This window comes from Rhinolophus sinicus, chromosome 1 (assembly GCF_057876585.1).
Source record: "Rhinolophus sinicus isolate RSI-liver-muscle chromosome 1, RSI-T2T, whole genome shotgun sequence".
Taxonomy (NCBI): Eukaryota; Metazoa; Chordata; class Mammalia; order Chiroptera; family Rhinolophidae; genus Rhinolophus; species Rhinolophus sinicus.
Genome location: NC_142501.1, coordinates 145140386 through 145155570, shown reverse-complemented (window position 1 = coordinate 145155570; position 15185 = coordinate 145140386). Strand labels below are relative to the sequence as shown.

Genomic DNA, 15185 nt, shown 5'->3' with positions numbered 1-15185 from the left:
CAGATTTTTATGGAGTGACCTGTGTCCCCATCCCTGAAGAAAAAAAGTGAGAAAGGGTGTATCAGTGTTCGCACTCTACTTTTTCTTTCAACCAACTCCCAGCGATAGGTGTAACAGTCAGTACCAGGACAACACAGGAATATCTAAAGGTCAGAAGAACTAGTTCCCAGAGTGTGTCCCAGGACACACTCTATCAACTACTAGCCAGGTGTGGTGTTGGGCAAGTGACAGTCTCTTAGATCTTTACTTCCTTAGTACGTGACAGTAACAGTTCCTGTCCTGTTAATTCACATAGTACTGTGAATTACTATGTATGTGAAGGTGTTTTGTTATTGGAGCACTATATAAATATGAGCCATTTAATATTATTAATAAATATCCCAGCCGTTTACATGGCAGGCAAACAAATGAAAGAGAACAAATCAGACCTGTGATGCTCGGGAGGATGCTTAGAAAAGCTGTTTCATGACTCACTGTATCCCTAACTACAACCAACCGTATTAAACACACACTGATGTTCAAAGTTCAGAATATTGGTGGTCCCAAACAATCCTTTTGACGTGTCCTTCTAAATGAAGAGTGAATTATAATTATATTTGCAGCTCATTATAATTGCAGCTATAAATCAAGCTTTATAGGTCACACTTTTTTTTTTAATGCTACCATTGTTAACTAATTGCTATGTTCCTGGCACTGTGCTAAGAGCTTTACCTACATTTAATCCTTCCAAGGATTCTCTGCAGTGATGTTGTCATCTAAGATTCATGGCTGAAAAAAACTGAAGTCTAGAGAGGTTTGGTAACCAGCCCAAGGTAACACAGCTAATACAGAGTAGAAATGGAATTCACGCTGCTATAGAGTTTGCAGGCTGCTCAACCTCATAGCCCATGTTTTTAACCACCAATTATATCACCTCCCCCCACCCATAGTTCCAGATCTTCATTATTTCCAATGTGCATTTCTTAAGAAATCAATTGTCCGTGGTACTACTGTGCTAAATTCTGTGCAAAGCAGGTTTCGCCCCTGCTTGTCCATGGGTGCTGCTCCTCACCACACCCATCTGGCTGCTAACCACAAGGAGCCCTGCCCTACTTCTGTGTTCAGATGCTTTGAAAAACCTGATCTGGGGTGTGTAGTCAGCAGCCTGGAAGGGTGGTAACTCAGATTATGTGCACCATGCGTGGCCTCTTCCTCTCCAGCTCCCATTGTTTGGGAGCAAATGCAGGGTTTTCAAATGACCCGATAATGAATAATATTCAGTGAGGCTCACAGCTTTGGCATGTAAATTCAGAGTTGGCTACAACCTGGGAAGAATAATCCTCCTTTTGGCACTGCCCTAATTACTCTCAGTCATAGAATTCCATGAAATCTTAGCAAGTACTGAGAACTATGTATCTGGACCAAAGAGGAAGCCTTAATGAGTGCTTAACAGTACATAACATTTTTTCCCCCCCATGATTGGAAGGAAGGTTTTACTTTTAGGAGCCAAGTTTTTATGATGAGAGAAATCAGGGGATTCCAACAGAGTTTCAGTGGGCCACGAGAAGGGTTCTATTCTGGGTAGTTGGAATATCCATGTGTTCCTAACATTCTACAGTTGTGTGTTCTATGCATATGTTGTTAAAACAGAAGCATAGCCTGTGTATCTTCTTTCCATTAGGCATCCAGTGCATTGGAGAAACTTTGCTTCATGATTATGGGTACTCTGCCAAAGCCCCAGGTAAAGTTGAAATATGTTTTATTTGTAGGGAAAAATTGCTCAGTGATATCTTGGACTTCCTCTTGGAAGAAAATATACCCAATTTAGGAAGCCAGACAAAAGGAGCCAGAAGAGGATAACTTGGTTTTGGATAAGAGACAAATACTTCAGTTTCTCTGATATCTGAGAATTTAAGGTCATACTAATGGAATTTACAAACATGCAGTTGGAAATTTCTATGTCCCCCTCAAGTATAAGATGTGTTCTGAGTCTGATGAGAGAAATGTGGGGTCATTTGCCTCTTTTTCTCTCCCTGACTCAAACTGCAATTGGAAAACAGATGCATCTTTCTTTGTTAGAGAGGACATTAAAAATCCAAAAAAAAAAGCAAACTATATTATCAATGTCAGTTTGAAAAATATATTCTTACTGTGATGTCTTGGTTTCTTATTAAAATTATTTGATTATTCTGGAAGAACTTTTTGTCCTGAAGTGAAGATACGTGGGAACTTGAAAAATAGCATAATATACCATACCCTTTTTATATTCTGCATTTTAAAGATGTACTTATTTTAAATCTATTTATATTCTGCATTTTAAAGATGTACTTATTTTAAATCTATCTTATTAAGGGTAAGAGCCTCAGGTTTAGAATTATATTTTTCATTAGCAATTCTAATTTAACATAGTATCATTGGTACATTCTGACTTCCCTTCCTTTCACATACAATAATTCAAAGAAACCTTGAGTTTTTGAAGGCATTAATGTTTTCTGAAACTAAGTGTTTACAACTATTTTTTCCCAATGTTTTTAAAGGTGATGTTTTCCTAAAACATTCAGTTGACTTTTTTCTTAATTATGAGAAATGACAATGGTGTTATCCGTGATTTTCCTTTTATATTTAAAGCAAATGAGAACAAAAAAGAACAACAAAAAGAAATGATGTGATTCATTCTCAAAAATATAGATTTTTGGAGGGAGACAGGAATATAGAAAAGTTTATGGAAGGAAGCAAAAACAACTCAATCTTATTATTTAGTGGTAACAACTACAAATATTTTGATGTGATAACTTCTTGTCTATTTCTCTGAATATCCTATATGTGATTATATCATACTTTCCCATTCTACCACTGTTGAACATTTAGGATGTTTCCAATTTTCTACTCTTATGAACAATGTTGTAGAAAAGATCTTTGTTCATACTTTTATTTATAAACAGTTTCTCATTTATTTTTAGAGCAATATGTGCTTAACCAATTTTAGTCTTATATTTTATATGTAGCATATGTTTAATGTTTTTTAAAATTATGCCATAATCTTATATATTTTATACTATATATTATACATAACATATATTATAATTTTATGTTATAAATAATATAATTATGTTTGTATATCTCTTTTGTCAACAGAAAACAGATGAAAAAGATAATACCAAAAGGGTAAGGTGATTTCCATAAATATACACATTAATAAAATAATAAAGGAAACCACTAATCGTCTATAGTAAATCTCACTCCTTTTTTTTTAATAGTTCTTATTTCATTATTCAAAGATGCGGAAGTTGGGCAATTCAAATGTGGTAAGTTGTAGAATTTTTATTAGTAATCACTAGTATTTGGGTTATTTTTTTAAAACTGATTTTTGAAGTTTATCATAGAGCTAGATGAAAATTCATGTTTTTTTACTTTAAAAGTTTATACATGTATGAACAAATATAATTCAAAATTTAATATACATTTAATTTATTTTATATCTCAAAAACTGCATGTATATCAAATTCATTCATTCATTCAACAGTTACTTACTATCTGCTATGTGCCAATCACAATTCTAGTTATTAGAAATATAGCAGTAAATAAAATAGAAAATTAAAAAAGAAATCCTTACTGTCATGGAACTTACATTCGAAAAGCAAAGAAAAAGCAAATAATTAAGTAAAACATACTTTTTTTAGAAGGTGATTAGTGCAAGGGAAAAATAGGTTTGTCCAAAGGCATTTTAAAAATTATTTTAAAAGATGACGGTCAAAATGTAATTAAATATAACTAGAAATATCCACTTGTAGTCCTAAGATCTCCTTATTTGTAATTAGGCATTTAATGTGAGAATTTTAGTAAGATTAGCCAGATATCAATAACTTTAATTCAGTTCACTTCTAAATTGTGTGGTTTTAGTGGTAGTTTTTCTTTTTGTATGTATGGATTTAAAAAATGCTAAGCAAGCTACTTTGATGTTTCAATCTAGAATACTTAATAATAATTTTACTATAATATTCTTTCTAAGCTTGTGACTCACTACTATGAACCAATTTAGAGAATGGGGAGCAAGTGTATTTTAAATATATATGTACCTGTGGAAAGGGAACTGTAATCTTAAACTCAGGTTTAAATGTTTATCACATTGAATATTCTTACATATGAAGAGTTGAAAGTTAGGTTACACTGGCTTTAAAAACCAAATACAAGGTGAATTGGTTAACAAATAACCATTGTATAGGGCTTAAAGGAATCCATTTGATAAATGATTTTAGTATTTGTGAGAAGGTTCAATTTAAGCTATGCCTTTAAAATGAAACCGAAGCAGGTAGCCACATGTCTCAAATGTGCTTTCATTTTCTTCTGCTTGGCATCTTTACATTTGGAGAAAATGTATCTTAGTCACATTTTTTGCTATCAACAACACATTGTCATTTTTTTTGGTGTCACCTGTTTTCTTATTCCATATGTTCAATTTTAAATAAAATACATAATTTATAAATGTGTGTGTACAACACAATCTTCCAGATAAACATTTTCATAATGGAAAACTGATTCTCACAGAATTGTTTTCATCTGTCCTAAATTATTTTGAGTAAGTGTGGAAGCTGACAGACTGCTTTTTGTATGTCAAAGATGCAGGCTGGTGTTTTACTTCTTGGCAGCTGAGGAAGGACTGAGGCCGTCAGGACTCAACATTACATTTGTTCAATGTAATGGCAAAGGTTCTAGCATCTAGCTATACTACATTTTATTCCATCTCGTGGCTTATTCTTCTCAGTTCTTTGAAATGCTCACAAGGGATGTCTTAGATAACATCTTCTTGTTCTCTTTTGTCTGGAGCAAGTATAATGGGTAAAAACGAAAACAAACAAATAGGAAACTGTAGTTATGCCCAATACTAAGAAGCCCTTGTGCTCATCACGTGTGTGTGTGTTCGTGTCTCTCAGTCATCTGTTGTGCATCCGTTACTGCAGCTCGTTCCTCAACTGCAGGAGAGAAGAATGAGGAGATTCAGAGTGGACGTATGTAACACAAACTGCATGCTTGCTTTGCCACTCACTCTGCGTAGGGCAGCTCTTCTGTGAATTCCCAGTTGTGTTTTATAAGACACTCTTCTTCTTCAGGATAAAACCCACACAAACACCAGTTAGCCTAAGAACATCTGTTTGCAGAAGTGTTTTCACAGTCAGGAAGAAAAGAATTGTTCCCTCTCTATCTCAGGAGCAGTGAGGAAAGCTGGGATTAGATTCCCTTCCAAGGACCATGACCCTCCCAGTGAGGAAACCTAGTCTTGATTTAAGAACAGATGTAGCAGTATGACTCGTCCTTAGGTAGGAATGGGAGAAAAGATAAAAGATAAAGTACTTCTCCTGTGGACATAGGTCGGCAAATGGCTGGGATGGCAAGCTTTCTATCCAAGTTTTAAAGTGTTAGTAAGAGTAAGGCTCATGAAGGAAATATATCAGAAGTTAAATGTAGGCATTTTTAATCCACAATTAACAAAAATATGGCCCAAATTCAGTATCTGTATGTAAAATGAATATAACTATATTAACACATTTTTAAACTAGAAATTGTGGAGTTTTTATTTTCATTTATAAAGAATCCTAACTCTTTCAATGATGAAAGTTTCTAGGTATTATTTTTAAGCAATGCCTTACATTATTGTAATGCATTATAGTTTTCAGTCTTGTATCACCTCATTTTATTCTTTTGGCAACTCTGTTGGTGCTTATACAAGTATTGTTATCCTCAGTTTACTAGAGGGAAAACAATTCAGGACAGTTAAAGATGTTTCCCAAGATCATCCCTAGTAAGTGAGATTCGAAATTACAACAGTCTTCTGACTTCTGGCCTGGGCAAATACTTTTCTCACTATGCCATTCCCTTTATAGTCTAATCTTGGCTATTTCTATTATTGTCAGATTTTCCCTTAATTTAAATACCTTATTAATTTCTTTCTCCCAAAGTCTTCAAATAGTTTTTAAAATGCATACACTTTAGGCAAATAAATTCCTCAAAATTTATTTTTATGGTCACTATTTCCTCCCTAAATTCTTCACATTCTTAAACTAAGTTTTCACCAAGGAAGATAGTATCTGCTGCCAACTTGAATGAGAAATGTACGAGAAACTGTAATAGTGCCTTAAAATTATAGAATTTCTAGTATGAAAAAATATCAAAATGGTTGTCAGCAAACTTTCTGGAAGTAATACCAGCGGTGCCAAAAACACGTACACACATGACTTGTATTCCTCTTTTATTATCGGTATATATTATTATAATTTTAATACAGTTTTTTCCTTTCTTAAAATGTGTATACATATTTTTAGCACCCTCTGTATATATTTTTCTCGATTAACTTTTACTTTCTGAAGAATTTGCTTGACTTATGAATAGTGTAAGATTTCATTTTAAAGGTTCAGTTCCTTAAAATATATCGACAAGTTATTAGTTTACTATATAACTTCAGTGTCATTATTTTACAACCTTAGCTGAATACTCAGTATTATGGCCAGTTTGGCATTTTGTCTGAATGTTCCGCCTTCAGTCAAGTAGCTGAAAACATGAACTCTGACTTGGTAGTATATACTACTGGACAAATGATAACTCCTAAAAGTATTTTGTAGCAAGACAAGTTTCCTAGGAACCCATGAAATAAAAGAATGTAAAACCTGAATAGAAAAAAATAAACAATAATGTTAGCTTTGCTAGACCTAAGTCACCTAATTTTAAAACATATTTTCAATAGTGAAATATTTTGGATTGTTAGAAAAAATGTTTTCAGATCTTAGTGCATTCTAACACTTCTTGTATTTTGTTTACTAGACATCCTCACTTCTATCCCCACATCTCTTTTGCCCTTACCTCCCTAATTCTTATGTATATTGTTCTCTTTCCAGTGATAAGACTAAAATGAACTGTGTGTTTGAATTTGAAAGTTTTAAGTTACATTTTGTCCTACCTTTCTTTTTTTTCTTATATAAGCATATAAGTGTATAGTGTTTATGTGTACATTTTTGAATATTAAAATTTTCTATCTTTTAATTAACTTAGGGGGATTTATAGTGAGGATGAGAATTAGGTATAAAATATTGAGAATTTAAGATATATTTATTGTAAGCAAGGATTTCAGAATTTTTATAGATGTGAGAGCCATTTTTTAGAATTTAAAAATATGATTTTAGTTATATTATGGAATGATTGAAAAGGGTCCTGTTGACAAATTTCATAGTGATTGCCATCCTGATATTTTTATAATAAGTAATTGTTGAAAATAGGAAGCTATATGAACCAATTTTATGGGAATGATAAAATGTTAAATCTGTTTTCCATTAAGTTTAAAATGAAATGTTTTAAGAAAAGAAACACTTCAAAATATACACATTATGAATAATTGGTTTGTTCCTATTTCATGTTTTTTCATTACCATTTCTGTAAATATAATTAGATTGGGAAAATCTCTTCTGAAGTCTCATTGAATAAATATGTTTACCAAAGTTGTCCCTTAATTTGTATTTAAATTTCTATAGAAATATTATGTATTTTAGCTCTCACACAATTCTATCTTATATTTTTCCCTTTCCTTGTGTTAGCACATACAATATGTTTTTCAAAGAAATTATTTTGTTCTAACAAAATGCTAAAAGGAGATTTTAAAAACAGTTAATTATCTATGCAGTGTCTGTCATTCTTCTTTCCACTTATTGATGAATATACATACAACTGACAAATTTCCTGAAAATAGAATCTGTTATATTGATAAGGAAATTATTTTAAAATACAGCATTCTGGTGATACTGCTAGTTGTTGTAAATTCGTGTTAATACACAGATTAGATTTGATATAAATTATATACTCAAGTCTTTGATTCCCTCTTTGTTTAATTATGATAGTTTAAAATAACTGTGAGCTTCACTATACTCTGAGGAAGAATTTGTGCATATTTTTACTGTTATTTGATTTGTAATGCCCTCATTTTCTTTTCAGGAAGAATTCCAAAGTCCTATTGCAAGCCAAAGACGAAGATACTTTTTATTCAGGGTATGCACATACTGTATTTTTTAAAAAATCAATCAATACCAAAATTGAAAAATAATTTAACTGTCCATTTATTTACATTATTTCAAGTTTTAATTAAATTTTGAAGTTTATTTATTATAGATGTTTGACATCAGGTGTTACTGAGATTCACTTCTTTTTTTTCTTTAATTAAAGTTTATTGGGGTGACAATTGTTAGTAAAGTTACATAGATTTCAGGTGTACAATTCTATATTACATCATCTATAAATCTCATTGTGTGTTCACCACCCAGAGTCAGTTCTCCTTCCATCACCATATATTTGATCCCCTTTACCCTCATCTACCACCTCCCTCCCCGCCTTACCCTCTGGTAACCACTAAACTATTGTCTGTGTCTATGAGTTTTTGTTTCTCATTTGTTTGTCTTGTTCTTTTGTTGTTTTTGGTTCATATACCACATATCAGTGAACTCATATGGTTCTCTGCTTTTTCTGTCTGACTTACTTCGCTTAATATTATATTCTCAAGATCCATCCATGTTGTCACAAATGGTCCTATATCATCTTACCGTGGAACAGTATTCCATTGTGTATATATACCACAACTTCTTTATCCATTCATCTATCAAAGGACATTTTGGCTGTTTCCATGTCTTGGCCACCACAAACAAAGCTGCAATGAACATTGGAGCACACGTGTCTTTATGGATAAATGTTTTCAGATTTTTTGGGTAGATACCCAGGAGTGGGATTGCTGGGTCATACGGTAATTCTATTTTTAATTTTTTGAGGAACCTCCACACTGCCTTCCATGGCGGCTGCACCAGTCTGCATTCCCACCAACAGTGTATGAGGGTTCCTTTTCTCCACAGCCTCTCCAACACTTGTTACTATTTGTCTTGTTGATGATAGCCATTCTAACTGGGGTGAGGTGATATCTCATTGTGGTATTTATTTGCATTTCTCTGATGATTAGTGATGTTGAGCATTTTTTCATGTCTTTTTGCCATTTGTATGTCCTCTTTGGAGAAATGTCTCTTCAGGTCCTCTGCCCATTTTTCAATTGGGTTGTTTGTTTTTTTGTTGTTGAGTTGCATGAGTTCCTTGTATATTTTGGATATTAGCTCTTTATCGGAGGCACTGTTTGCAAAAATCTTCTCCCATTCAGTTGGTTGCCTCTTTATTTTGTCGATGGTTTCTTTTGCTGTGCAGAAGCTTTTAAGTTTGATATAGTCCCATTCATTTATTTTAGCTTTTATTTCCCTTGCCTTTGGAGTCAAATTCATAAAATGTTGTTTGAACTCAAGATCCGTAAGTTTAGTACCTAGGTTTTCTTCTATGCAGTTTATTGTTTCAGGTCTTATGCTTAAGTCTTTGATCCATTTTGAATTAATTTTGGTACATGGTGACAGATAGCAGTCCAGTTTCATTCCTTTGCCCGTGGCTTTCCAATTCTGTGAGCACCATTTATTGAAGAGGCTGTCTTTTCTCCATTGTATGTTTTTTGCTTCTTTGTCAAAAATTATCTGTCCATATTTATGGGGGTTTATTTCTGGGTTCTCAATTCTATTCCATTGGTCTACATGTCTGTTTTTCTGCCAATATCATGCTGTTTTGATTATTGTTGCCCTGTAGTACAAGCTAAAGTCAGGGAGTGTGATACCTCCAGCATTGTTTTTTTTTTTTTCTTAAGATTGCTTTGGCTATTCGGGGTCTTTTGTGGTTCCAAACAAATCTGATGAGTTTTTGTTCTGTTTCTTTAAAAAATGCCATGGGGATTTTGATTGGAAATCTCATTAAATCTGTATATTGCTTTGGGTAATATGGCCATTTTAACTATGTTGATTCTTCCAATCCATGAGCCCAGAATGTTTTTCCATTTCTTTGTGTCTTCTTCAATTTCTTTTAAAAATGTCTTCTAGTTTTCAGCATATAGGTCTTTCACATCCTTGGTTAAGTTTATTCCTAGGTATTTTATTCTTTTGTATGCAATTGCAAAAAGAATTGCTTTTTTAATTTCTTTTTGTGAGATTTCATTGTTAGTATAGAGGAATGCAATGGACTTTTGTACGTTGATTTTGTAGCCGGCCACATTACTGTATTCGTTGATTGTTTCTAATAGCTTTTTGGTGGAGTCTTTAGGGTTTTCTATATACAGCATCATGTCATCTGCAAAGAATGACAATTTAACTTCTTCATTCCCAATTTGGATGCCTTTTATTTCTTTCTCTTGCCTGATTGCTCTGGCGACGACTTCTAACACTATGTTGAAAAGCAGAGGTGATAGGAGACAGCCCTGTCGTATTCCTGAACGTAGAGCAAATGGCTTCAGTTTTTCACCGTTAATTATGAGATTAGCTGAGGGTTTCTCATATATGGGCTTTATTATGTTAAGGTATTTTCCTTCTATACCTATTTTATTAAGTGTTTTAATCATAAATGGATGTTGTATCTTGTCAAATGCTTTTTCTGCATCAATTGATATAATCATATGATTTTTGTCCTTTATTTTGTTTATGTGATGTATCACACTGATGGATTTGCGTGTGTTGAACCATCCTTGTGCCCCTGGGATGAACCCCACTTGGTCGTGTTGAATAATCTTTTTAATGCATTGTTGCATTCGATTTGCTAGAATTTTGTTTAGGAGTTTTGCATCTGTATCCATCAGAGATTTTGGTCTGTAGTTCTCTTTTTTTGTGTTGTCCCTGCAGGTTTTGGTATCAGGGCAATGTTGGCCTCATAAAATGAGTTAGGGAATACTGTCTCTTCTTCAGTTTTTTGGAAGAGTTTGAGCAGGATTGGTATTAGATCCTCTTTGAAGGTTTGGTAGAATTCACTAGTGAAGCCGAGATTCACTTCTGTCACCACTTTATTGCTTCAATATTATGGAATGTCTGATCTCTTCCCTAATCCATTACTGTTTGTAAATACCCCAAATGACATTCATCTAGTTCACAGTTTAGTTCCATAACATTTCATGTGCAGGGAAAGAGTGTCTTAAAGATGTTTTACTCCTTAACTTCCAAAGAATCATATACTAAATGTTTCATTCAATAGATTGGAAGAGTTATGACTATTTTCATAAGCTTTTAAAAGTAAAAGAATCAACTACATTAGAAGCTATAAGTAGATAAAACTTTGTATTTAGTATTTCGTATATCCAAATTGTCTGAAATGTGAGTTTCTTTCTAAGCAGCTATACTTTTTTAAGTGTTTGTATCCCTCACACATTACCAGAGATTTTTCATTCCTTAATTCAGCTACTATTTATTGAAATTCTCCTGGGTGCTAGACAATGTACCAAAGGCTGGGAATATACAGCCAGATAGAATTCTGTTCTTAAGTTCTAGGAGTTTACAGCGTAATACAGGAAATTGATAAATAAATAAATAAATAAATAAATAAATAAATAAATAAATAAATAAATGTTAAATATACCTTCGACCCAGGGGTTATGGTTTCTTTTTCTTTCTTTTTTCTTTCTTTCTTTCTTACTTTGTTTCTTTCTTTCTTTCCTTTCCTTCTTTTTTTAACATTTTTAAAATTGAATTTATTGGGGTGACAATGGTTAGTAAAATTACATAGGTTTCAAGTGTAGAATTGTATAATATGTAATCTATATATCACACTGTGTGCTCACCACCCAGAGAGGATAAAAGGGGTCAAATATATGGTGCTATAGTTTCTAAAAAACAGGCACTTAACCTAGACTGGGGACTGGAGGAGGTAGAGGCTTTAAGGGCTGAATTTGAAGAATCAACAGGAATTAGGCAATGAAATATTTACCTTAGAATTCCAACTTTATTGTAGAGGCTAAGGAGAGCCATATGTTTAAGATTTGCATTTTGGAAACTAATTTTAACAACAAATTGGAGAATGGGCTGAAGGAAGGAGCAAGACAGCATAGAGGAAGAAATAATACTACTCATTGAGATCGTTTGGCTGCTTTTTATGAAAATTAACTTCCCTCCTTAGCTAACACTGGTTTATTACTAATTTGTTATTTTCCAGCCACGCAACGGAAGAAGGTCAGAAGATTACATTTAAAATGGTATGTGCTTCACAATTTAACCCAGTTTGAAAATGTCTGTTGTTTTTAGATATTCACATATTAAACTATGCTGAATATATTTCTATTATTTGATTGCATATATGTATTACTATTCTATATAAATACTACAATTATAGGGGCTGTGAGGGCTTTAAGATGGAAAATATCATTATTTTAGGGCCAGATTTTTTTACTCAAGTCATGCGTTCCTCAGACTATGCCACAATAGTCATCACCATCAATTTTGTAGACATTGACCTTATTATAGTTATTTGTTGTGCAAGTAGTTTGTGTAAGGGATTGTGTTCTTACTATGGTAATCAGTGTCCAAAATAATGAGTCAGAACTTATAACCTGAATGTATTTCTGTGTTCCAAATGACCCATATTCAAAGATTCCTTTTAATAGTTGTGATTTACCATTTCTAGAGAACTAAGAAAAGGTGGAAAGATATGAAAACATGACTTCTGCTTTGAGATTCTCAGAGTTTCCACCTCAATGATGGAGATATAGTAGATACTTAGTAGCAATTGAGTGGTCCTACATGTTTAATAAATATGTTTATCCTAATATGTTATTAGGTTATGAATTTTGAAATTAAACCCAAATGTAGATGATAAATTTATGCCACCGAGGTAAAAGTATATTCTATAACTTTATCTGAATTCAGATTCTATGCTGTACATATTTTTGCAAATATTTCATTCATATAATTTATCTCAACCCTTAATACACATTTAGCTTAAGAATGTTAAAATTCTTAACATTTTCTCATAGAAACAAAAATTTTAAAATGCACTATTTCTAACTAAAGAATATATCAACACCAAAATTGTGCAATATCTAGAAAACAAAGATAATGAAAACACTGAGTATCAAAACTTATGGGACTCTGCCAAAGCCATATTCAGTGGAAAATTCAAGACTTTAAGCATTTTCAAGCAAGGAAAAAATGAGTAGAGTAAGGATTTAACTCAATAAGTTAAAAAAGAACAAGGTGAACTTCAGGAAAGAAAAGGAAGAAAAGTATAAAATAAAAGATGAAATTAATAAATTATAAAATAGTAAAGTAGAAGAGTTGGTAAATAAAGCAAAAATCTGTCTCTGCAAAAAAATAAACTACTCTAATTAGCCTAATTAAGAAATAGGGGAGAAACCATAAATATACAAAAATACAAATGAAAAGAGGGATATTAAAACAGATATGTAGAAATTAAATTATGAAAGAGTAATTTGCAAATCTCTGTGCCTATAGTTAGAAAACTAGCGTAAAATGGAAGATTGTCTAGTAAAGTAGGTGCTATCAAAATTAGGTGCTACCAAAATTTACCTCAGTAGAAAGAAAAATATATATATACAGACTAATGGCCATGGGAAAAAATTGAAAACATTACCCAGAAACTTTCCCCTCAAAGAAGTCCTAGGCCAATAGATTTTGGATTTTTCCAGCTCAGAGAAGGAAGAAAAATCTCAAAAAACTTATGAAATTAGCCATATATTTAATGAAGCTAATACCAAAATCATACAAAAGTAGTATTAAAGAAACTTAAGGTCAAAGATATTTATAATTTTTAATGTAAAAATTCAAAAGAAATATTAGTAAACAGTATTCAGCAGTATTATTTAAAGAATTATATGACCCTATGAAGTCAAGTTTGTTCTAGCAACTCAGGATAATTCAATATTAGGAAGTCATTTAAATGTTTTCACCATTACAAGATAAAGTATATGATCATCTCAATAGATACTTTTGGTAAAATTCCACATCAATTTCTGATGTTTTAAAAGAAGAGATGAATTTTGTCTTAACATTATTTATATAATGGTCTCACAGTCAGTAGCAGGTTTCATAGTAAAACACTTTAGCATTTCTGTTAATGTCAGGAACAAAACAAGGATGCTTTTGTTACCTTGTATTTAATGTAGTTCTTATGCACTAGCTAATTCAGTTAGACAAGAAAAAAATAAAAGATACAAATATTGGAAATGTAAAGAAAAAATTTAATGTGCTCATGGGGCATAATTAGGAACTTAAATTTTCAAACTATTTTTGGAATTAAACTCTTGTTTCAGCAAAGGCCTGTTATGTTCATATTAGGAATACGAGCAAACGTTTTCTTAACTTTTTCTCTTTTTAAAGAGTTAATGGAAAAGAAAACTATCTTTCATAGTAGTACAAATGTAGAGGCATTTACAAAATGTGAACAAAAAAATAGTTTAATACTATAATATAAATGGAAAAAATGTTTGTGATTGTAACACCAAACTAGATGTTAGCGTACTCACAAATGTGAAATGGAATTTAATCTATGATTTGATCAATTTAGCAAATTCTCCCTGAAACAGAAAAATGGCTTTATTTAGATCGTTGCCAAGATTAGGGTCTACATAAACGAATTCACTCAGAATTTCATTTTATTTTGTTAATAGAGAAGCAGTTCAATAATCATTTTTTTCTTTGTATTTAGCATCTGATTATCTGAGGTCTTACTTTGTCCTGATGACTTAAATTTACTTTAAAAATAGAAATATAATAGAATGATTTAATTGTAACTATACAGCAAAATAAATACACAAAGAGTAACTGCAACTTTTGAAATATTCATTAACTTTGTTGGTATCAATGAGCTTTAGAAAACCACTTTTATATAGTTAAATACTGTCAAGTTTTGGAAAATACAGACATACAGAGGAAATGTTCCATCAAAGAGAGATTAAATGATAGCTTAAAGTATACAGGCTGAAGAAAAGCTGAGAAATACCTCAGTGTCAGTTTTATTATACATAACAAAACATTTCTAGAAACACCTACATACAAACATTATATGCACATTCACATACTCATTTATACTTGAATCTAAATTCAATTTTTCTCTTTTTACAGATTACCAACTATTTTCCACAGAAGCAATGCCATGGAATACAAAATATACTGACATTTTGTTTCCTTCTCAAAAACAATCCTTGCTAAATTTAATATGTTTGAGAATCCCTGTGTTGTAAACATTTTCAGTAAAAGTTGGTTGAGACTGTAAATGTTCAATTTGTTGAAAACTTAAAAAGCATCTTAAAATATTTTTTCTTAGGGTTAAAATGATAAATAGTGTGTAATAAGGCTGTAAGTAATGCTGTTCCTTAGATTCCT

At 32.1% G+C, this 15185-nt stretch overlaps 1 protein-coding gene across 4 annotated transcripts in view; it reads left to right on the top strand.

Annotated features, from left to right (window-relative positions):
• The window catches only part of NMU (neuromedin U), a 130727-nt gene extending 115651 nt beyond the window's left edge, over positions 1-15076 (top strand). The window contains exons 4-10 of one of the 4 annotated variants that reach the window (XM_074324527.2): positions 1661-1720; positions 3115-3144; positions 3237-3284; positions 4938-4985; positions 7954-8007; positions 12001-12040; positions 14925-15076. In XM_074324527.2, the coding sequence (XP_074180628.2) occupies positions 1661-1720; positions 3115-3144; positions 3237-3284; positions 4938-4985; positions 7954-8007; positions 12001-12036 (276 nt within the window). In that variant the 3' untranslated portion in view covers positions 12037-12040; positions 14925-15076. Of the gene's footprint in view, positions 1-1660; positions 1721-3114; positions 3145-3236; positions 3285-4910; positions 4986-7953; positions 8008-12000; positions 12041-14924 lie in introns of all 4 variants that reach the window. The other 3 variants (XM_019740086.3, XM_074324528.2, XM_088791002.1) reach the window with 3 other exon arrangements.
• The last annotated feature ends 109 nt before the right edge of the window (positions 15077-15185 follow it).